The sequence below is a fragment of the Pseudonaja textilis genome, chromosome 3 (genome assembly GCF_049901715.1).
Source record: "Pseudonaja textilis isolate UNSWEBS1 chromosome 3, rPseTex1.2, whole genome shotgun sequence".
NCBI lineage: Eukaryota > Metazoa > Chordata > Lepidosauria > Squamata > Elapidae > Pseudonaja > Pseudonaja textilis.
The window spans coordinates 101030945-101056034 of record NC_141992.1 but is presented as its reverse complement, the minus strand read 5'-3'; the positions used below and the strand labels follow the sequence as shown (position 1 = coordinate 101056034).

At 38.5% G+C, this 25090-nt stretch overlaps 1 protein-coding gene across 3 annotated transcripts in view; it reads right to left on the bottom strand.

Moving 5' to 3' along the window:
* TNR (tenascin R) overlaps positions 1-25090 on the bottom strand; it is a 497168-nt gene that overhangs the window by 9173 nt on the left and 462905 nt on the right. For all 3 annotated transcript variants that reach the window (XM_087930476.1, XM_026703463.2, XM_087930477.1), the window contains 8 exons: positions 22913-23056; positions 21273-21392; positions 20252-20395; positions 19770-19900; positions 16163-16295; positions 4935-5086; positions 2504-2600; positions 106-267 (listed from right to left, as the gene is read on the bottom strand). In XM_087930476.1, the coding sequence (XP_087786602.1) occupies positions 106-267; positions 2504-2600; positions 4935-5086; positions 16163-16295; positions 19770-19900; positions 20252-20395; positions 21273-21392; positions 22913-23056 (1083 nt within the window). The remainder of the gene's footprint in view (positions 1-105; positions 268-2503; positions 2601-4934; positions 5087-16162; positions 16296-19769; positions 19901-20251; positions 20396-21272; positions 21393-22912; positions 23057-25090) is intronic.

The window sequence follows — 25090 nt, the reverse complement described above, 5'->3', positions numbered from 1 at the left end:
TCCCCTTCCCACCCCCACCCCCCCCATCCTTCATTCGCCCTGCTCCATGAGAGGAAGATCTGTTGAGATGGTCTGGGATGGGAGGAGTAATTCGTAAAAGCATACCAGCAGTGCCATTATATTCCCCTATCCGGAGCTTGTAGAGACTCCTGGCGTCTCCAATGGAAAACTTGTTATAATAGGCAAAAGTTGTTTCTTGACCATCTCTCATATCTATCCGCAGTTCATAGCGCCCTTGTGATGTGATCTTGTGCATATTATCTAACCCTGGAGAGGACATAAAGAGAGATTTTATAAGACCTTGTATCTAGAGATCGGTAAACAATGAATAATGGAATTCATATTTCAGATGGCATCGAATTTGGATTGAGAGCAGAATGGATATCTACCCTGGGCCTACTTGTAAAAAGAAACCTCTCCATTTTCCAGGTACACTTCCATTTTAGGGTGATGTGATTGAAGGTTCTAGATAATGGACCTCAGAAATTATCCCTTCCCTTTGAAACATCCTCAAATGTAGTCTTGGCTTTTCACTGCAGATATTTATGTCTTATTTGGTTATACTTTATCAATTTATTATATTGTATTCAGGAAAGAATTTATAAAAATAAAGACCAATAAAATGTAAAAATATTTCATTGGTTGGGCTAAAGATAGTAGTTTCCTTGAAAGATCCAAATAAGTCTCTACAATATTTTTTATTACTATGTTGCATATCTGATTTGGAAATCTTCTCTTCCAAAGCCAACTTGATGAACTTGCTGTATGGGTGTGAAGGCCGCACTTATAATAGAATTACTATTAAAAACAACAACACTGATCCATTTGCATTATTCTTTTGAAGAAGGGATAGTTTTTTTGATTATCACATCTAGAAACCTTTCATGATGGTTATAGAAAGCTCTTTATACTGAATGTCAAGCTGTTTTCACCCGACTACCATTGGTATTCTCATCTTATATGGGCAAACTACTCAGCATGCACATCCATGAATTTTCCAAGATCATGAAATCCTCGAGGCGCAGGGACTATTTAATGGATATCATCATACTTATCCGAACCATTTTATTCCAATCATTTGTTTTGTATGTTTCCCTCACTGAAATTCATGACAATGCTGAAAAACTCTCTAGTGATTCTCCCATCCTGCCTCTTTAAGCACCTTAAAGGAATTGATAGAGGCTATTAACCTCTCTTCAAATGTTTTGCTTCTCAGATGGATTTCCAGATTATGTTTTTTTCCTGGGAATGGGTGAGATATGGTGAGGGAGAGGTCAAGGAGCCATGTGTTTTAATCTTCTAGGGAGAAACAAAGAAATCTGACAAGAAGTTAAAGAGCAAAATCCTGCTACCTCAATGAAATGAAGAAACACAACCAGCAGAATCTCTTTTCTGCTACTCTAGGTATAGAAAAGGAATAGTTTGACTCCTTAATAATTTTCTTCTACAGGTCTAAGGAGACAATGAAGTGAAAAATGAAGTTCAATTTTTTTATCAAAATGCTCATCCGGAATACAGTAGTCATAAATTAAAAATTATAGTTGTTGGTAAAAAGGAGCTTTCGGGCTACCTTTCATGATTAAATAACTTTGCCAATTTGGTTCTTTGTTTTATGGAAGAATCTTAAATTCTCCTCCACAGATCCAGGCATATGTATTAGACTAAATTGATACTAAACATTTGTGTACAGTAGATGGCAGCATCTACTTGATCTTGGTTGTTTCTAAGGCAGGATTGAGCCTGGTTAAGGCTTGGAAGAGAAATCACTAGGAAATCCAAAGGCTGCAGGGTAGACTGGGAATTTGGGGGTGGGGTGTGCATTACTGACCATAAATTTATATAGTCATAATTATGTAGCCACCTTGAGTCAGACTCAGTTTGAGAGTGCAGCTAGATTAGGGATTTCTTGGGGTATGTTGTGTTTGATGTAGTATATAGTCTGTCATAGAAGAACAGAATTCTCTATAATAAAGGAATTCATTTAATTATGCCCTAATGATATTTCCTTAGAATGTACTAAGGTAGGGATAGGAATTGTGCTTCCTATACAATTGCCGGTTGAAAGGAATATAAACTTAATGCACAATAATTCCCAGGCACAGGCTTTTCTTTCAGCAGATACTATAATGCGTGACTGCATGTAATATAATTAAAAATATATATATGTAAGACAATGATTCCATGCTATCTGAACAAAGAATTTGATCAACACAATCTATGGAAGCAAAAAGGCAATTTGGATTGTCATGTTACCTGCAAAATAAGGTAGAAGCCATTCTATGTGCTTTCATAACATGTGGTTTGTCATTAATAAAAATCAGAACAAAAAATGAATAAAGCTGGCAAGCCAATCAGAGTATTTGTTGAGGCAGAGAGAACAATGATTAAAAAAGGCAACTGGGGGAAAGAGGAGACAGAGAGATGTGTACAGTTGCTATGATGAGCAAATATCTAGTTTCCCCACAGACAGTGTAAGTGGCAAACAAAGTTAGTGATTTGTTACCCAGCCAGAACTCATCCTCCAGGTTTCCAAAGCCAATGCGATAGTCTGCCCATTTGCGAAAGAAATCGGTCAATCCATTCTGTCTTCTCTGGAACACCTGCAAGGAAAGATCAAGGTGAACGATATTGTAAGAAATAAAAAGACTTGCAATATGTATTGCAGGAAGATGTGTGATTTTCTAAAAGAAACTTCAAAGGGAAAAAGTTGACGAGTTTAAAATAGACATAAGAAACTCCAGGGAGTTTCTGAACTGGTTGTACTCTTTCTTTACATTCAGTGCAAAAATTTATTTATCAGATTTTTAAACCGCTGCATTTTTTTTTTACTCCAGACAGTTTACATATCTAAAAACATCTACAATACAACAATACAAAAGGAAAAAGTAAAACTATTAAAACCATTACCATTGATTTCAGTAAAAAACAACAACACCATTAATGTGTAGAAAGATGGAAAGATTTGGCATTACCCACTATGGAGGGATAAATGATGGAAATGACAGAATTTACTAAGATGAACAAATGAATTCTTTGATTTCTTTGATTATTAACATTAACCTGGAAACCTCTTGTAGACTTTTTATGAAAGAAAGAAAATGATTTTGTGGCTTATGGTTTTGATGATTAAAAAGGCTATAGAAAAAAGGAAGTTAGGATGAAATCTTATGGGGATAAGATATTTAAGTTCTCTCCCTCCCTCGTCACACACACACACACACACACACACACACACACACACACGCACACACACACATATTATCTGATCTTTTTTTGTTTAAAATGTTTTAATAAAAACTATTTAAAAACATTTTAGTGAAGCTATATTAATTAATTACCCGCAAATTTTCTGGATCAGTTTTATTTTGACCTACATCTAGAAGACCTGCATGGTTGAAGCAAGCTGTGGCTTGCCCCAAGAGAGAAATATCTCTTCCTAGCCCCAGCTATACCAATGCTGGTAGAGGGAACTATGATATTTTTTCCCATATAGTTTGTATTAGACAGATTAATTCTGGTTGAAGGAGGTAGTCCTGAAGATATGAATATTTAATACTGAATGTTGATTATTATCTCTTTCTAATCTTTATTGCTATACCAGCAGTTCTATAAACATCTAAAATATGATTTCTTCCCCAACTCTTTCAGGAAACCAGGGATGATTTCTGATTGATAGGATATGTTGCTAGACAACGTCTCAGGTAAATCAACATGATATGCTAGATGGAACCTAAACTATTTCTGCTTAGCTGTTAGAGCAGCAAAAACAAGATTTTTTTAAAAAAAAATTAAGCCAATTTTGAAATTCACTCCAACATGGGCAGCTTTATCTGTGAAAGTTTGAATATGAAATTGAATAAGTAAGCTTTAAAGTGGATGGAGTAGGAATATTTTTTTCTTCAGGAATTCATGAAGATTATGTAAGAAATGTTTGGATTTTATGGCCTTACTTGGTTTTACAGTATGTGAGTGCTTTATTGTTACTTTGCTACCTCTGATCTATCTTTTGAGGATGGCTATACACAATATTGACTGCAATCTAATCCTTTATGTGTGTTTTTGTTTATGTGTGAGTGAGTTTGTATCCGTGTAATCTTCCATCTCCTACATATGAAATGAAAATATCAGCAACAAGGCTTTTTACCCATACCTTGATTAAAAATGAAACACATTTCCTTTTGAGATTAAATCACCTTGTAGGTCTTCTGTAGCCTGTCCTGGGTCCACATATTCCCTCTCACTGCAATATATTGAGCAGTGAACATGGAAATTTCACTGTTGATTAATTTCCTGATAGAACCATGAATCAGTTGCAGCTTCACTCCCAAAAGGAGTTTCAGTGTAAAACCAATCACAAGGAACCTGATTGTAACTATTATTAACTTAGTCCTCAGGGCATGGGAAATAGAGTAACTCAGCAAGACATTCTGATGTTTGATTCATGTTTTTCGTTCCTGCCTTACATCCTTTATCTAAGAACTTTCATTTAGGTAGACTATACAGTAAGCACCCGTAAGTCATCCCCCACACTTTTGCTTTCTAAAATAAATTTTGTTTTGAAGATCAGCCATTTAAATGGGCCTCAATATACTTTTTTCCATTTACTTGTTCTATAACAACAACCCTTAGAGTTTCACTCTAATAATTTCAAAGCATCTGATGGACTAAAATGTTTTTTCATGATTTAAGATTCTTTGCAGAAAGCTCTGCTCTGCTATCTCTAATTTAAAAGTGAAGAGATGAAAGAATTTTGGGGGAAAAAATGAGCAAAGGTAGTTATTTTGGCAAACATTCAAAACATAAGTTGGTATTTGTAAAATGAAAAGTTGCACTACACAAAAGTGGTATCATTTATATGCTGGACAAGATGCATTCATTTTCTTCTACTTCTGATAACTGAACGGGATAACATGTGGCATTGTTTATTCACTTACAATCCATCCACCGCCATCTGTAGTCATATCACAGTATACTTGCACTCTCTGGCTGAGATCCCCATTAAGGGAAATGGTGTAAACGCCACTCAAACTGTCACCATTGATCAAATGCTGGGCACAGTCCTGAGGATTCATAAACACACGGCCTCCTGTAGATTAGGGCAATAACAGCAGAAGAGAGATCAGGATTGTTTACATATTACACTACGAGGGATATCATTCATAACTAATTAAGATCAATGAAATAAGTCACATCCTATGAGTTTACTTCAAAGAAAAGAAAATACATTCCTTAATATGAATATCACTAGCATTTTTTGCTGATAACTAGGGATGTGATCTAAGGGTCACTTCTAATTTTACAGCAAGAAATTATTCAAAACTGTGGAGAGGCTTGATCCATGTGAGGTTACAGGTAGTCCTTGATTTACAACCATTCTTTTAACAACTATTTAAAGGAACAACAGCACTGAAAAAAGTGAATGCAGTTTGTGCACTGGGTATCAAAGAAGCTCAGATTGTTTTTTAGGTAATGATGATGTTTGAAGAAATTGCTGGTGACAAACCTCTGCCCTTTGCCCTGAACAATAAAAGACATAGGCCATGATAACTCTGGGTGTATCACCTTAGACATTGGTCATTGTTTTCCCATGAAAACAATTGTTTTCCCATGAATCCCAGCAATCAGCAATGTAAACGGGAATTGCTGAGAGGGGTGTCTGTGCAACCTTCCTTTGAGAAGGTTAGCTAGAATTGATGTACAAAGGGCACTACTGGAAACAACCATTGAAGACACCTCTCTTTCCTGCAAATAGGGACCCCTTTCCCATCTAGACTTCTTCTAGTGTATGATACTCTGAGGTGTACCTTGGAAGAGGTTTTCTGCTATCAGTTCTTTTGACCTTCTGACTTGACCATGGTCTTGAGTTTGCACAAACCTTGACCCAAACTAGGGGTACAGTTTAGAGTCAGGGGAAAGTAAATGACATTAAAATTCTAGTCACAGACCTAGACTTAATTTGGGATATTCTTGGTTCAAAACATCAGACCAGTTGTTGTGCTTCTACAGATGGCTAAGATTTTGTAAATAGAAAAAAAATGGTTATGCCATGAAGCATAAGTACCATGAAGAATACTGCATACACTTATGTATAATTTCTGTACCAGTAAGCAATTGAAATCTATCAAAAAATTTGGGTTGTGAGCAATCCTTGGTGCTCTCTGAGCTTGATAGTTTTCTTGTAGACATTTCATTATCCACACTAGGTAATATCATTAGTACTAATAGCTACTTTGTGTTGTTTTGCACATATTTTGTTTACCTCTGCTTCTCAAGAAATGGAGCAAGAGTTTTCAGGGCACTGCAAACAGCTCTTCATTGCTTTAATGACAATGAACACATAGAACTTGTCAGCCTTCAAGATTTTCTCCCTTTGCTTTGCATCTTTTGGCTGTCATAAGTAACGGGGGGAGGAGTGGGGAATGGTTATGGGAAGTGAGATGGAGGTATTACAAACCAGAACTGTATAAACTGGGGTGTGTGTGGGGTGTGGTACATTCTTGCTTAGGTTTCTATCCTATGCTATGCACAGCTGCAACCCTTTATCAAACTATGTCAAGGTCAACGGACAGAAGCCTCATCATCACCTGGAGATGCCCACATGATGATATACACAACTTTTAATTGGATGAGCCAATTGAACCATTGGGGGTGGGAACGTTGCCATTACTTTGTATATATGATTTACGCACCCATTTTCTCAGATTCAGAATTCTTTTGTTGCTACCACTTGATTTCCAGTAAAAGATATCTTTTCTCTGATTAAAGGAGTCCAAGTATTTCTTTCTTGGATTTTGAATGGAGCACCAGCTGATATTATTCTGAATCTCCACATTACCAGCCCACCTGGAGAATTAATAAATTTTCTTCCGAGGGGGTCTGAACACAATGTCAAATCCAGCCAGTGACCAAGAAGACCTGGGAGCAACTGGAGGACAAGATTCTCTGCTGCTAGAGGAAGCAGGGGAAGCTGACTTGTTAGCAGAACTAAATCTTGGTGAAAAACCAGCTGTAAAACCCAAATGGTCCCTGGGAGTCAGTTGGAAGGATCCTGAGGAAAAGCCTCCTCCAGGAGTGACCACTACCCATCGGTGTGGAAGAGAGGAGCCATGGCAGGAGAAGGAAGGAAAGAATTTTTTACTAACTCAAGCCATGCATCTTCTAAATGAAGCTATCACAGAACCTCAAACTGATAAAAGGTATGAGGGAGAGGAGGGGGAGGCAGCCCTAGCCAGAAGAATCAGAGCAGCCACCCCCATAAATCAACCTGGGCTAGCAGAACAGGCAACAGCAGCCCAGGGCCCCCCAGCGGGAGGGGTAATTGCCAGAAGACATAGAACTCCAAAGGTGCCTCCGTTGGAAGTAAAATATGGAGGGGCGGGGGATCCCAAGGAGTTAGGATTCTTCCTGGCACAAGTCTGGAGCCATATGGAGGAATATGGAGGGGATTTTTCCTCAGAAGCAGCCAAAGTTAGATGTGTTACCAGGGCTCTGGAGGGAACAGCTGCAAAGTAGATGGTGACTTTGCATAATGATAATGCCCCTCAGCTGATGAATTATGACCTGTTCATAACTGCGCTGTGGGCCAGGTTTGAAGACCCACTTGCTGAACATAAGGCCAGAATTAGGATGAAGACCATAAATCAGGGGTGGAGACCAGTGGCCGACTACACCCAGGAATTTAGAGAGCTGGCATGTCATATTCGAGGCTGGTCCCAGGGAGCCCTGATAGAAGGTTTTAAAGATGGGTTGAATGAAGATGTATATCAAAGCTGCATTGCCAGAACAGACCCCAGTGAGCTGCAGCTGTGGTACGTGCTGGCAGCAGAGGTGGAAATTGATCTGACCGAAACAGACGCCAGGTTTTTTTGGTTGTAGCAAGTCCTCCCCCACCAGCCCTCGAGAAGCCTTAAAACCTCAAAAGGGAGGAATGGTGGCAAAACCCAAGACCACTGCTTGCTTCCAATGTGGGAAGGAAGATCACTGGGCTGCAGATTGCCAAGCCAAGCTAGAACCAAAGGGGGCGCCAGGAGGAGGAAGAAAACCTGAAAAAACCCCAGCAAAGCCTTGCGAAACGGCACTTAATGCAGAGGAGGTTGTAGAGATCGCCCCTCTAAAAGGAGAGGAGCTGGGAACTCCAACCTCTTCTGAAGAGACTGAATCCGAATCGGAAGATGACTCGCTGGTAAGTCCAAACAAGGGCCCTATGACCATTCCAGTGAGATTAAGGGTACCCACGTCGGGAGCCAAAGTGGAAATGCTGGCCTTGTTAGACTCTGGGTGAACAAGGTGTGTAATCAGCTCAGAGGTAGTGGAGAAAATGGGCTTAAGGCTAAAGACTTTAAAAACGTCCATAGCCTTTTGCCAATTGGATGAATTGGTAGCTGGGGGAGGCCCTGCACATTTCATAACAGAACCAATAGAAATGATGATGGGGAAGCATAGAGAGACTTTGTGTTTTATTGTGGCTCCTGGGATGGAGCGGCCCCTAATACTGGGGTTGCCCTGGCTCTGAAAATGGAACCCCCACATTGATTGGAGGAGAGGGTCATTGCACATACGTACTGACCAGTGCCCAGAAGGGGTGGGGCAATCTCAACTGAAACTCAAGAATCCCACTGAACTGGCCTCCACTGGCACTGAGAACCTGAAGGGGGAGGAGAAAATTCTGGAGGAATATTGGGACTTAAAAGAGGTATTCAGTGAAAAGGCCTCGGATGAGCTTCCCCCTCATCGTTCAACAGATTGCAGTATTGAAATTTTACCCGGGGTGAAACTCCCAAAACCAAAACTGTACTCGATGACACCGCGGGAGCTAGAAGAGCTGCGATCATTTATCAATAAGAATTTGGAACGTGGTTTCATCCAACTCGCTAGACCCCGGGTAGCAGCCCCAGTATTGTTCTGTGAAAAGAAAGATGGCTCCTTTAGTTTATGTGTTGACTACAGAAACCTGAACGCTATTTCAGTGGAGAATGTGTACCCCGTCCCCTTGATGAAGGATATGTTGGCCCACTTGGCCAAAGGGAAATTTTTTACAAAACTCGACTTGAGAGAAGCATACTACCAGGTTCGAATTAAGGAAGGGGATGAATGGAAAACTGCTTTTAACTGCCCAATGCTTTAAACTTCCAATTCAACGTTCTTCCATTTGGGCTACAGGGGGCCCCTGCAGTATTCATGCAAATGATCAATCAGGTGTTGCATGAACATCTATACAAAGGGATGTTGGTTTATCTTGATGATATTCTTATCTACAGGGAGACTCGTGATGAACATGTGAAACTAGTGCGGTCAGTTCTGGAAAAATTTTGAGCTGCTGAGCTGTATGCAAAGTTGTCCAAGTGTGAATTCCACCAGGAAAAAATTGACCATTTAGGTTATTGCATCTCACATGATGGCATAGAAATGGATCTGGGGAAGGTTCGTGCCGTTTTGGAATGGGCCCCTCCCCGCACCAGGAAACAACTTCAAAGTTTCTTGGGATTCACTCATTTTTACTGTCAATTTATCCCTGCTTTTGGGAAGATTGCAATGCCTATCACAAATCTCCTAAAAACCAAAGGGGAGGTGAAACCAAAGCCTAGTAAAACACTGGAGTGGTCCATGGACTGTCAAGCTGCTTTTGAAAAGCTGAAATGACTGTTTGCTGCTCAACCAGTACTCAAGCACCTGGACATGGATGCTCCTTTTGTAATCCAAGCCAATGCGAGTGACGTAGCAGTTGGGGCAGTGTTACTACAAGCAAACGAGACGGGGACTCTGCAACCATGTGCATATACTTCCCGTAAACTAACTGAACCCGAAAGAAGATGGGCCATCTGGGAAAAAGAAGCTTTTGCAGTTCGCTGGGCTCTGTTAACCTGGAGGCATTTCTTAGAAGGGGCAAAACACCCATTTGAGGTGTGGACGGATCATAAAAATTTGGAGGCTTTGAAAATGCCTTGGAAGCTGTCTCCCAAGCAAGTTCGCTGGGCGCAGTACTTTAAGCGCTTTAATTTTTTATTGAAATACATTCCAGGGGGGAAGAACTTCATGGCAGATGCTTTATCTAGATTACCTCAATATAATAGTGCTCGTCAAGAAGTGGTACGGCCGATTGTCCCAACCAAACAGTTGGCAGCTCCAGTGGTTACCAGAGCCCAGAAAAAGAAGGAGGTTGATTTATCAAATGATTTGACTGCACAATTAAGAGATGCTCTAAAACTTGATGATTGGTTCCTTGCTCACTCAAATAACTGTATGGTTAGAGATGGATTGGCATTGGTGGGGGCCAAATTATATGTGCCAGCGAAGCTGAGAAACCAAATATTACAGCAAGCTCATGACTCTAAAGCCGCTGGTCATTTTGGATTCGTGAAAACCTTACACTTGGTTAAAAGGCAATTTTGGTGGCCTACCTTGAAAAAGGACACTGAGACTTAAGTAGCTAGTTGTCCTATCTGTGCCTCAGCCAAACAGCCTCCTGGTAAACCAGCAGGCTTACTACAAAATGTGGCTAGACCAATGGCTCCATGGAAGGAAATCTCTGTGGATTTTATAATGGAATTACCTGAAAGTGGGGGGAATACAGTTATTTGGGTAGTAACGGATTTGTTTTCCAAACAGGTACATTTCATACCTTGTCCGAAAATCGCATCTAACTTGGTATTGGAACAATATCTTCGATGTTATATAAATTATCATCAAGATAATTGGGCTGACGTATTGCTATTCGCTGAGGTGGCATATAATAATTCGGTACATAGTAGTACTGGGTTTATTCCATTTAAAGTGGCTTCGGGACAAGATTTTGTACCCATACCCAAGCTTCCACAGGAGAAACCTAACATTCAGTCATTAGATGAATGGATAACACAGCTCCAGCTTACCTGGCCGGTTACCTGTAAAGCATTAGATGATGCTCATCAAGCTCATTAAAAATTTGCAGATAAAAAGAGAACTCCACAAAAACCATATCAAGTGGGTGACAAGGTCTTTTTATCCACCAGATATTTGCAGACCACACAAAAATCAAAAAAGGTTGGACCTAAGTATGTTGGACCTTTCTCAATTGAACAAATTATGAACCCTGTGGCAGTCCAACTGAAATTACCAAAAACTCTTCGACGGATCCACCCTGTTTTCCACGTTAGTTTATTAAAACCTGAACATACCTCCAACTTGAGACCAACTCAGGTTGATCCCCCTGTACCATTGCTAATTGAAGGTGAACAACATTTTGAAGTTAAAGAAATTTTGGATTCTCGAAAACGAAGGGGTCGACTCCAGTATTTGGTTGCTTGGAAACATTTTTCTCCTTCCCAGGCTGAGTGGGTGAATGAGAAGGATGTTAGAGCTCCTACACTGATCAAGGCATTTCGTACTAAATATCCTGATAAACCCTAAAAAATTAGTATGTTGCTGTTACATGTATATTTTCTATTACCTTCTATTTTTTTTCTTTTTTAGGACTAACGTCTCTTTTCTAGGAGGGCCGAATGTCAGCCTTCAAGATTTTCTCCCTTTGCTTTGCATCTTTTGGCTGTCATAAGTAATGGGGGGAGGAGGGGGGAATGGTTATGGGAAGTGAGATGGAGGTATTACAAACCAGAACTGTATAAATTGCGGGGGGGGGGGTGTACATTCTTGCTTAGGTTTCTATCCTATGCTATGCGCAGCTGCAACCCTTTATCAAACTATGTCAAGGTCAACGGACAGAAGCCTCATCACCACCTGGAGATGCCCACATGATGATATACACAACTTTTAATTGGGTGAGCCAATTGAACTATTGGGGGTGGGAATGTTGCCATTACTTTGTATATGTGTTTTACACACCCATTTTCTCAGATTCAGAATTCTTTTGTTGCTACCACTTGATTTCCAGTAAAAGACATCTTTTCTCTGATTAAAGGAGTCAAAGTATTTCTTTCTTGGATTTTGAATGGAGCACCAGCTGACAATTTTGCATTTGGGACTAATATTGCTTATATAATTTCCTTTTTTTAGACTCATAGTTATTTCCAAATCTTTCACTGTGCAAAGAGATATTTACTTTTTACAATATTTAAACCACTTGTACTCCCCAACCCACTTCATGGGGATTATTTGTTTTCCATTTATATTAATACCTTTAAAACTTTCAACAGACCTTGGAAGAAATGGGTGACATTCAAAATAATGTTTCCTTTGTGTGACTTGTAATGCGTTTCCCCTAAAGGTTTCTATACATATAAACAACAAAGGGCAGATAGTTATTAACAAGATGCAAGGAATAAAAGGCTTCTTTGTTGTGTTTCCAATAAACATGAGCAGGCATAACACTTTCAGTGTACAGGGAATTTCCTTTTTGTTAATCATATCTTATTGTTCTGGAAAGCATTACCAGAATTTAATCAGACTAGTGTCTTGAGACATTTTTTTGTTTTTGCTTTTTGTCAGACTGCACACATTATATTGGGAATTCTGTAAGTTGGTCCATACACCTGGAAGCCCAGATTGGAAAAAGCTGTTGTAAAGAGTGTTCAGTTGATCATCTCTATAGTGCCCTTGGAAGACTGAGTAAGAGGAAGTGAAATCTGCATTGGATTGGCTATTGATCCTGGATCCCTATAATATTAAAACCCATGCATCTAGGGATGAAGATTGTTCTAAAATATGCCCCCTTCACAGCATTTCCTTAGTAAACAGAAATTCTCTTAAAAGTATAGAAGTTGGTTGTTGTGGTGTAAACCAAAGACATTGAGAAGTGGAAAGATTGCAGAAAAGCCACAAAGATGCTTAAGGGGGTTGTGGGGCTTAAAAACTAAATCCTCCAAAGATTATTTAAAAGGAACATGGTGTGTTTAGCTTACAGAAGAGAAGCCTAAGGGGACGTATGACATCAGTCATGTGGTAGATGAAGACGTCACAAGGAAGGGAGTGTGCATTTATTCTCTAGAGCACTCAGGGGTAGAACACAATGTTTGGAAGCTTTACAGTGACACATTCAAATTTGAAATAAGGAGTTATTTCCTAAATGTAAGAGCTATTAAGCAGTGGAAGAACCTACTTCTGAAATCATGGGTGTTCCATTACTGGAAGATGTCTAGGGGAAAAAAACTGGGCAGCCATATATCCAGGATGTAATGAGGATTTCTGCACTGGGCAGGGAGTTGGACTAGAAGACCTCCAAGGACCCTTCTGACACCATGATTCTATGAAAAGTGATCAAGTGAGAAGATGTTTATAAGTATGCTATGTCAAATTACACCCAGTGGTTTGATAAGCTTTAACTAAGCTGGATGGATCATTTTGAAAACTCTTTTATCCTTTGCAACAAACTTGCTCTAATCCGTTATCCTAACTGAAGTGGAAGGAAGAATAATGTAGCAGTCACTGATCTCTAGCTATTTAAAGCAAGCGGGGTTTGTGTCTGTTGATAGCTACTGTTGTTAACTGACACTTCAAAAGCCTTTTTATTTGTCTCAGTGAAGCATAGGTCAGCAATAGATCCAAGGAATTCCTTTTAGGCTACTAGATATAAACACAGACAGTGAGAATGGGTGGACAGCTCTTTTCCCTTTTGTCATCTCTTCTGAGCACTTTAATACAAATGAAATTGGATTTGACCATTTTTGAATGTGGCTTTCTAAAGAAGTAATTTCACACAGCTATCCTTTTGTTCTGCTCTTATTCACAATGTGTTTACAGAATAGCATTCTGCTAAAGCGAGATTTCTCAGTAGCACCTGGATTATAACAATGTGCTTCATAAGCTCACACTTCAACAGAAAGGAAACATTCAGATTGTGGAGTTAGATATTTATTTATTTTTAAATATCTTTGCTGCATTGGGAATAAATAGATGTTAGGTATTAAAACAGTTGAGTAACACCATTCATTTTCTCTACCCTGAGGGGGAGGGGCTTCCTGAGAGGGATGCAGGAGGGGGCAAGAGAATATAGCAAGAGAAATGAGGGGAAGAAACTGTTCTTGTCTTATCCTGCAGAGATATTGAGTAGGATCAAGAAGCTGTCCCAGGAAGGCAAGGTGGGAAGGTGGTCACACTAAACTGCCCACAACAGTATTTGATCTACAGGAGTGTGTGTGTGTGTGTGTGTGTGTGTGTGTGTGCATGAATGCATGCGTGCATTCACACATGCATTCATGTATATACTGTATATTTAGCTGCCCATCTCACATACATGATTCCGGGTGGTTCACAATATGAAAAATAACAGAAACATATACAGAAATATAAAAACTATAGCAACTGGGATCACAACCCACACTCCAGCACAGCAATGGGCTCATGTTGGGAAATGCACCCCATGTTCAGATTAGGTGCTATGATATGTAGTCTTCAGGGAGTGTATTGAACAGCTTTCCTGTGGGAGGTGGCAGATGAAGAGAAAGAGAACTGGCATCCAAAAATCTGCTTCCCACTTTCTCTTGCCCTGGGTTGCCCCTCCCCCCCCAAGTATATTTTTGCATGCATGTGGCAGAAATGGGAAGGGGGTCTTCCGCTCTCAATAATTGGACCAAATGAGACATTTGCACCCTACATCTCTTTTTTCTCTTTATTCTTCTTTGGGCAAAAACCCATTCTGGTGTTTCTCTCTAGTCAGTGATTGGACATGTGGGCAGTGCATTTTATACTAGCAAACTTTTCTGCTAGCTCATGGCCTGGAGAAAAGTCATTTCAACACTTTACAGTCCAGATGCACATTTGAAAGCTTTTTGGAAACTCCAGTTAATAAATCTGAATATTTTGCAACAACTATTAAATTAATATATGTAACATGTTATTTTGAAAGACCTATGTTGGCTTGTCTGCCTTGGTGGCACTATTGAAAATGGTATGTGGGAATGACCTTGGGAGACAGGACAAAGAGCCACAGCCTAGACAATCATAATGCAAAGAGTCCACAGAAGGAAAGGGGGCATGGGAAGCATCTCAGAAAGGACCCTCACTAGTTTTCTAGGTGGTAAAATTAAAGGAGAGGAGAAGTGCTTTCAGATCTGCAAGATTCTGCTACTGTAACCTTACAATAAAGTTAGTGTTAACAATCAATTGTGCTTCCCTGTGTGGACCACCTTGAGGAGCTGGAAACCCTCCAGGTATGTTGGAATTGCAATGAAATTATTTGTGTAAAAGCCTATCCATATAAGAAACTGCTAAAATTGACTCCCCATATCCAAAGTAAATCAAGCGGTAGCAGTGCCTTTTTAATGAGGCATCCTCTCTTTGGCATTCTTTTTTTCAGACAGATTTTCTGGCATTACCTCTATTCTTTTCCTAGTACCAATCAAAACCTTTTTTTCTTTAAATTTCCTTTGCCTTAAATTATTCTGTGCTGGATTTATATTTGCTAGTGTGATTTTGTTATGTTTCATTTTGCTGTTCCACACAGAAGTCAAATAATAAACAGGATGGAAAGTTCAATTTTGGAAGAAAATTAAAAAAGGAGTATTTTCTGAAGAAGTAGATTTATTTTTCCCTTGTATCATCTATTCATATCCTTAGTTCATTGCTAACTTTGGAAACAGATGACTAGTTTGGAAAATCTCTATCTCTCTATCTTGAACTCCTGTGCAAAGATTTGCATGGTGGAGCTGATCTCTTCATTCAACCAGTTCAGTCACTTTACCCCAACAATCCATAAATTGGGATGACTGGGACAGTCATATATCTGCCATTTGTAGTGATTCTGATTGTGTAAAGCAGGCTGGGAGATGCACTTCCATTCCCATTTCCTATCTTCTCCTTCTCCGCTAGATCAGGAATGAATTTCCTATATTTTCCTGTCCCTTATCAATATCCTCACACTTCTGCATAAATGTATGTGTGAAAACCCAAACATTTAGAGACCCAGTGTTTGCTTTTGTTGGCCTGTCTTTCTTGTGATCATAGCAATGCTAGTTCCTACTTCCATGATATTATGTAAACAGGCTCCACAATATGCTTTATGGAGAGGAAGAGAAATAATTTTTGCTAAGAGGTTTAAGCTTAATAATAATAATTGACTGTGCAGGATGTAGTTATGAAAATTGCTCTGAGTTTGTGATGTTCTGAACCTGAGCACTTATATTGTAAGGAATGATGCAAATCAGACAGAGTTCATTAAAAAACCCCTCTCTTAATAAAACTATGGTGGCTATGATGGCCATATGAAATAGGATAACATATGATGTGCTCTTACCTGTAGTGAAGATAGTGGAGATAGAGCCACTCCTCACAGCATCTTGAGCTGCTTGCAGGTACACAGTGTACTCTGTATTTTCAGAAAGGCCTTCTAGGCGGATCCAAGTATCTTCTGCATCCACAATCAGCTCCTTTGTGTGTATCATCAACAAAATGGAAATACAAATATAACAGAGATGAAATTTGCAGAGCTTGGGGTAAGAAATGAGAATGAATGGAAAATGAGGAAAAGGTATGTGGAAATTCCCCAGCACCAAGATTGTTATCTTGAACCTTTGACTCTTGGTAGTGGCTGTCTACCAAGACCTGATCAAAAGTATAGGAGTACATGGAAAAACCAATTATACCAACATGATACAAGAGCCGTGGTGGTGCAGTGGTTAGAATGCAGTACTGCAGGCTACTTCTGCTGATCACCAGCTGCCAGCAGTTTGGCAATTCGGGTGTCACCAGTTCAAAGTTGACTCAGCCTTCCATCCTTCCGAGGTCGGTAAAATGAGGACCCAGATTGTTGGAGGCAATATGCTGACTCTGTACACTGCTTAGACAGGGCTATGTAAAGCACTGTGAAGCAGTATATAAGTCTAAGTGTTATTGTTATGGATGGGTCTCAAATATAATGGAACAGAATATACTAGACTACTCAGTTACTGCCAGAGTTGTAAGATCAGGCTTATTCTCTTATTTGAGCTGTTAGAGAATGTCTAATTGCATGAAATTGATATGAAAAACACGGAAGATTGATTTGAGAAGGGACTCATGCAGGGGAGCCGGGAGGAATTACTGTGCTGAGGAAATGGAAAAGGTCCCTATAATCCAGCTGAAGAGATTAGAAGCAAAGTCAGCAATTCAGGATAATTCATTTCTGCTAAACTGATAATTTTTCATGATAATAATTTCCATGACAAACTTTTAAGTTTCATTGTCGCTTACTTTACTGAAACAATTTATATAGCAGCTCATCTCATCAGAGTAACTCTAGCTGGCATACAGAGGACTAAAAATCCAAATAAAACAATTTACAAAATAAATATCCAGAAACAGAAAAAACAACAACAGAAACTTCCAGAAAAAATATCAATATTCTCCTTCCATTTTCTTAGATTCAGATACTGGAAAACCTCTGCTATCTACTGTAATCCTATATCCAGTTTTCCAAATCTCTATGACAAGACTCAAACAGAACTAGAACACAATATCCCTTTTCTACAAGCATTTCTCAGTGACTGATAGTTAAGAATCTTGCTCCAAAAATTGGAGATGGATCTCTATATCACTTCTTGATTATTGGACAGAGATAAAAGTCTGCATCTATTCTGATCAGCTTATATCTGACTCGAGGACTTTGTTCTTATATCTAAGAACACTGCAATCAATCAAACATTTATTGTCAATGCACAACATGTGTACAATGCAATGTGAGACAAGAGTATTCTGTTTATCTATTATGTGTGGACTTCCTGGTTCATACTAAAACTTGGAGTTGTATAGACAGGGATTTTATATAATTATTTGCTTGAATTTATTAGCCCGACTTCAATGGATTATATGCAGTGTACAACCCCCCCAAACCTAATAAAAACAGATAAAACAATCAAAGCATACAGACAGCGTAGATTAAAGTGATCTTATAAACAACACAAATCAATCAATTGAACAGGCAAACAGGAGACAAACTGGTTATTTTTCTGCCCTTAGTGTATGGCATCTGTTGATAGCTGCCTAGCAGCCCTGTTTATTATGGTATCAAGAAAGGATGCCTTCTTTGTCACAGCTGCCCTGATCAGACACAATCCTCCTGGTAAATTGAGGACTACCTGTATTGTTTTTATATTGTTTTGGTGTATGTGGGCCACACAAAGCCATTTGGCTTGGGCACCATTAAATCAAATCAATAAGAAAGCTATACAAAGATATTGCAAAAAGCCTTTAAAAAGTTGCATACAACTTTGGATAGAAGTGATAGTAGCTCCCTTCACTCTCTGCAGTAGTTGGCAGGTCAACTGATGGAAATTGCTTCTGTGAAAGCTTAGGATGTTTTTAGCTAGGTGAAGTTTATGAAGCTTTTTTTGGATTAAAAATAGTGCATAAAATATATTTAATAAAACCATGTCTTTAAAAATATCTTATCTCTTCTACAATTTCCCTGCAGTTGGACAAGATATAATGCTATTTCTAATACTATTTCTCTTCAGCGATTACAGTGCAGAATGGCTTGAATAGAAGTGGAGGAATGCTCTGAGTAACAGTGTGAAAGGATTCTCATATGTAAGGGAAGAGACTAGCCAGCTTTGCTTGCTTGCCTGTTGCTTCCTTCCATTACATTTTCATACTGTGCAGGCATGAGTACTATCTTACTGAAATAATAATAATGCTGTAAAACTACTATAGTAGATCATAAATAAAATGATTAATGTTCCTTCAATTTGAGATCTACTCTCAGTAACTATTTAAAGAGGCCAATTTAGTGTTTTTGGCAATAATATAGAAATGGCTTGCTAATGCCTTCTGTGATATTTCAACTTTTCAGTCTCATGTACAGTTCTGGAATTCATGATTGTTTTTATGATTGGTTACTTGGAAACAGAAGTTAGGTGTATATCTATACAGATAATCAGTGTTTACAACTTTCTGCAGAAAAAAACAAATAAACAGATCCTTCCATCTAAGAAACATTATTTTCTTCTCTAACCCATGATAAAGGGCTCTTTACTTTACAGCATTAAGCAACACAGTGCCAAACAGGAGCACTGAGTTATTTTGTGTGCCACAAGGAAAGGAAGTCCTTCCTTTAAACTATTGCTTTTTTAAAGAATTGTAAGAGTTGAATTTGTAATTCTGGATTGTCTAGATCACGGGTGTCAAACTCAGGGCTATGTGGTTGGATCTGGTCTGCGGGGCCATCCTGGTCTACCCAAAGATTAGGCCAACGTAGCTTCCGCGTGGTCTACCCGGTGCAAAGAGGAAACATGCCAACAGTTTGGGGAGTGGTGTCAAGCTGACCATGCCCACCCAATCGGCCATGCCCACCCAGCTCCCCTGAGCTCAACCATAGCTCTGATGCAGCCCTCGATGGAATTGAGTTCGACACCCCTGGTCTAGATTGCTCATGTGACCTTATAGCCTTCACTCTTTGCTTTCAATGCTTTCAACAAATAGCCATGTTTATTGTTCTGTACTGTAACAACATCATATTAAATATATGATTCTTGATTTGTAGGTGCATTAAGAATAGTAATGAAATAATGGAAGACACTTAAGAATAAACCAGGGAGGAGAAATGACTGCAAACAGTTGCTTTACTATGCAAATGATTCCAGACTCCTTAAGGTCATTACACACAAGCAAAAAAAGAAAAAACTCAAAGTGGCATTTTGTTTGATTCAATGACTTATCATTATAGGCCTCAAGTGGCCAGACCTGGCTGCTTTCCAAAAATCATCAATATCAATTTCTACCATTATGAGACATGAAACTCATGAGAATTATAATGTAAGTGTACAGGAAATCTGAAAATAGACTTAACATAGATGCTCCCAAATTATTTGATACAGCCACAAAATGTTGCCATCCCTCATAACAGAGGTAAAAGATGAAGGCCCCACCTTGCGGCTCCCATCAGGGGATCTGTATGTCATGATGTAGTTCTCAATCTCAGCTACAGGAGGAAGCCATGAAAGAAGAGCACTTCGCCGTGTCACTTCACTTGCTATAAGAATTGATGGCGGATCCAAAACTGTAAAGATAGGAAAGGAATAGAGGAAGAGGCCTACATATATCTATGTAAAGGTGATAATGATTTTAAAAAATGAGTCATGGAGAACTCAGTTTTCCAGGGGAAAAATGCCTGCCAGGTTCTCAGTGGGACTAACAGTTTCTCCACACCACTAACTGAAGAAACTGGCCATCTTTACATTATTCTTTATGTTTTTTAGAACAATTCTGAGTAAGTGGAGGAGCAGAAAATGAACAATGTACAATAAATCACTGAGCTTAACCTAGAAAACATAGATGCAATTGTGGCTTATCTGTATTAAGTAACTTTTAAATTCCTACCAGAGGGAGGAATATACAGTATAATACTTACGAGTAGTAAAGTTGGTGAAGATGGTTCTACTTGTGACAGGCCCATTGATGGCATACATGGTGACTTTATAGCTGGTACTAGGAAGCAAATCAATAAGCTTATATTCTTGTTCGGTCCTGTCCACCAAAATAGTTTCTCCTGCAACTGAAATCAGAGGCAAAAAGATTGAAAAGAACATGAGGCTAAGTGGGATCCAAATGGAAACAAGAATTATAATTAATTATCAGGCACCTCATTCAATCTTACAAAGGAAAGAATCACACAGTTTTCAGAGAGCAATAGTCCAGGTTTATTTTAGCAAGACCACAATCAGATACAAATTCAGCAAGTCTCAAAAACTGAATTCATGTTAAGTCATAAATCTTGTGCATTTCTAATATTACGATAAACAGGGAGATTCATTCCTATGTCACAGTTGGGAGCTATTTTGTGATTCATACACAACATTGTTTCTTGATAGGGAAAATGTGTAGACACAAATTCAGCCTATATTGCAAGAATCCTGCCAGAAGTAAATAATGTTGAAGAACAACAATAAAGCAGCTCTTACTTCTTGTCCTGAATTAATTACAGTACTTGTTATTTCTGCAAGAGAACAGTACTGAGTCAATGGCTAATTGTCTTATTAACCAACAGTTATCACTTTTAAAAAATATGGTTATACTTTCCTCTACAAATTTTAAACAAATGTATGCTTCCTTGAAATGGAGCAAAGTGTGGAGATGGAAAGGTCTGAAAGCATAACAACTGAAAAAAAGTAAGAACAGTTGTCCTTCACTCATCTGTGACTGAGAAAGATGGAGGGCCTGTCCTATATCTGATAGTTAAAGTGTGAGTGATAAAAATATGAGAATAAAAATATTGTTGTAAAATATAATGTAATTTATGCCAAACATTTTTCATCATTTAATGATTAATATCAACTTTCACCATCAGCCCCAGTCACTTTTGTTTAGCTTAGCTGATTGATGGTGGTTGCCCTAATTTCATGCTGAATCCTGATCATTACATAAAGACATACCATTGCCGTGGGTAAGCACAATGACGTAATTTTCAGCTTCAACCCCAGGCGGGTCCCACTTCAGCAAGGTTTCTGTTGGGGTAATGTTTACGGCAATCAAATTTTTTGGATGATCCATGGCTGAAAAGGAGGCAAAAAGCAAGATGAGGTAGTCATCAGGATTATGTAGTCATTTCAGCAATTAGTAATGATGAAAAAATAAAACAAAGACAATAGAAAACATACTAAAGGTTTATGTTTATGTATGCAAAAGTTACACAGGGGAATAATGTTATTTATTGCTTAAATTTATTGCTTAAATTTATGTGCCATCCATTTCCCCAGTAGGGTGACTCTGGGTGGCTTATGAGAACAAAACCCTCATGGAAGCTTTGTAAACCTTCAGAGCCATTGATCTGATGGATGAATGTCCCAAAAAGGTGCTTTTTCAAAAGGCAACTGGACTTTCTTGTTTTTCTTTGAAGATGTTTCACTTCTCATCCGATGAGAAGCAAAAACTAATAATCTTTTTGTTGTTGTTCTTGTTGCCTCTTGAAAAAGCACCTTTGGGACAACCATGACCTGCATGACTGAGAATCTTCATAGACATGATGGATGAATGGATGTCTCAATAAATAAATATTTTAGAATAATCATTATCAACAAGTTCTCAACTAGAATGCATTATCCGTGAAGCACTTGATTGTTTTTTGTCTTCCTTGAAGCTGCTGTATTTCAAGTTTAGATTTTACTGGACTATGAATTAATAGTTTTAGAACTTGTTTGGATTACATCTTCAGCAATAACACAATATTAATACATGGCCAGAGATATTTTATCACTTCTATTCCCTTCTTTCCAAAAGGGAAGATTGAAGAAAATGATGTAAGCTGAAAAGCTGCCCATAAATTTTCAGCATATACCTGAAATTTTGGAATTATTTATTGCTCTACCAAGATATATTCTGAGATAATATCAGTTGATGTCAATTATAGGAACATTTGGAATAGGATAGGCAATTTGTGGACCACATTCTAGTCTTAGCATTCCTCTACTTCTCCTGAATTATCCTTAATCCCAAATTTTGATAGTATGATTTCTGGGTCAACATTAATATACAGATATAAATACAAGTGAATGATTCTCAAATTGGTCAACATGTTTCGATCTTAGGTAATTTGAAAGGCTTAGCTATAGGCTAATAGTATATATTAATACTCTACATATTGTTTACTATTGCTCCTTTCTTTATAACTCATTTCTCAGTGGGTAGTAGTAGAGCTTTGTCCCAAAGGAAGAATTCAAAATTTATTTCTCAGATTAACATTTGTCTCTTTACTTTGTCAGGGCCAATGCATCCAATAGCTATTTAGTGGAATATTTGAATTTGACTACTAGTTCAATATGGCCAATATAGTCTGAGGCATAGACTTCTGAATAGACCACGACAGGAATTCATTAATATAATTAGACTGAACATCCTTTAGCATCCCCAAATTTGTTTCTATCGAAAGGCCTGGTTCCTGGCTCATTCAAACTCAGTGGGATCAGTGGGAAACAGGGTCATCTTATAATTAGCTAATAATGCTTGTCCATCACGAGCCATCTTTTCCCCAAATCAACTTGCTACACTTCTGTATTTTCAAAGGTGCATCTCATACCTGTATACATGGTATGTAAAAGTGGTTCACTTTCCTCTCTGCCTCTTATACTCTTTAGGCTGATTTCATATTCAGTTGAAGGCTGCAAGTAGTTGAGAGTATATTCAGTAATACCTTTTGCAACAACTATATTGTCAACTCGTCCTGTATGGGTTGAGAAAAAGACCTTGTTATTTTCAGTGAATGTAGGTGCTCCAAAGGCAGCCTGACAAATGTAAGGTGGTATCCAGGCAGAGTTTGCAACTTTGCATCCTTAGTTCCATGGAAAAACCTGAAAAAAATCAGGTTTCCATCCTTATGATGCTTCTTTCTTTTCTGGATGCAAGTACAGGTAGCTCTTGACTTACAACCATTTGTTTAGCAATCATTCAAAGTTACAACAACTTTGAAAAAAAGTGACTTACAACCAGTCCTTGCAGTTACAACTGTTGTGGTATCCCCAGGGTCACATGATCAAAGCTTGGATGCTTGGCAGTGAATTTACAACAGCTGCAAATTTCCTGAGGTCATGTGATTGTCATTTGTGACCTTCCTAGCTGGCTTCCAACAAGCAGAGTCGGGGGAGGGGGGAATTGGATTTAGTTCACAACTGCTTGATTCACTTAACATCTGCTGTGATTCAATTAAGATCCATTGCAAAAAATATCTTAAAATCAGGTGCAATTCACTTAGCAACTGCCTTGCTTAGCCATAGAACTTTGAGTCTTTATTATGGTCATAATTTGAGGACTACTTGTTAAGCATCTAAAATCTGGGAAAATGGCCATAAGAAATCTTCTAACCCATTGGAAGTATACTGATTGGCAGTCATCTATAGAAAATCTCTGGTATTGTTTCACTTCAGACTTGGTGAACTTAATTAAAATGTAACCCAGAAATGTACGGAATAAATTATTGGCGCTGTGCATTGCAATCAAACATGGATTGTATTTAACACATTATCTGAAGAAGAAGCTTCTCCATCATAATTTATCTCATGAAAAAAATTCAGAGCTTCTTGAAATACAGTTTGAGAAGCAATCCAACATTACATTTACAATCCCTAATATTTTTGGAGAGATGTTTATCCATGTTGTGCTGTAAGATTTTCTAAGCATGATAATAGTTCTTTTCTAACAACCTAGACCAAACCGCATGTTTGCTAGATTCATATATTGTGCAAAACAATATTGTACTTTGTTTGGTTTTGGTTCAAAATATGTTAATTCATCCATTGTGATTTGTAAGCTGTGCTTTATAGTTTAGATTATTATGTGAACTAAGCTAATTGCAGCTTATTCAATAAGCTGTGGTTAAAGCAATGATGGCTTATCACACTGTATGAACTCATTTTATACTTGCTTGTGGAAACATATAAAAAAGCTGAGCTGAATTAGGCTGAGCTGAGCGATAATAAGTGATCCATTAGTGTGATTCTATCTGTGCCACTACCGATTTGGTGGGTGATCATTCCTGTGTACATGTGCTCCTAATACATCACATGCCCCTAATGCACCAATCAGCTGAGATGATGAAGAAATGAAAAGCTAGGAGTGACCCTCCCACCCACCCATGCGCTTTTCTCTTCTTTTATCCTCTCAGCTGATTGTTGAAGGCTTTTTTTTCCTCCTCTCAGCTGATCGTTGGAGGCTTTTTTTAAACTACCAGTTTGGCTGAACCGGTCCGAACCAGTAGCATACCACCAGTGGAGTGGTCCCAAAGTAACTTGTACATTTCTATGGCTGGGGATGGATTTGAACCTGCGTCTCTCTCTGATCCTGGTTCAATACTTTAAGTTACTACTATAACATATTCTATACAATAAATAGACATATATGCATCTACTCAACTCCAAATTCTCTGTAAACATATAATGCTATTTGTTCCCTATTTTTAAAATGTGCAGTTGCATTATGTAGACATGCTTCCATGTTTACAGCAGAATGTCAGAAAGCAAGGCAGGTGACTGAATTACTTATGCAGTGAATTACTTCTGGGGAATGTGTACTCAAGTAATTAGCAGATGACTTTTCATATAGAAGTAGCTTATTCAAGGTGCTTGTCAAATGCAATGAAAGTCTCTTGCCAAAACATTTACCCCTATTTTATTTTGAGTGCCCATCTGTCTTTTAAAATTAAAATCTTTGGAAGTCTGGCATATCATTTTATGGAACTGCAATAAAATAATATTTTTTTAGC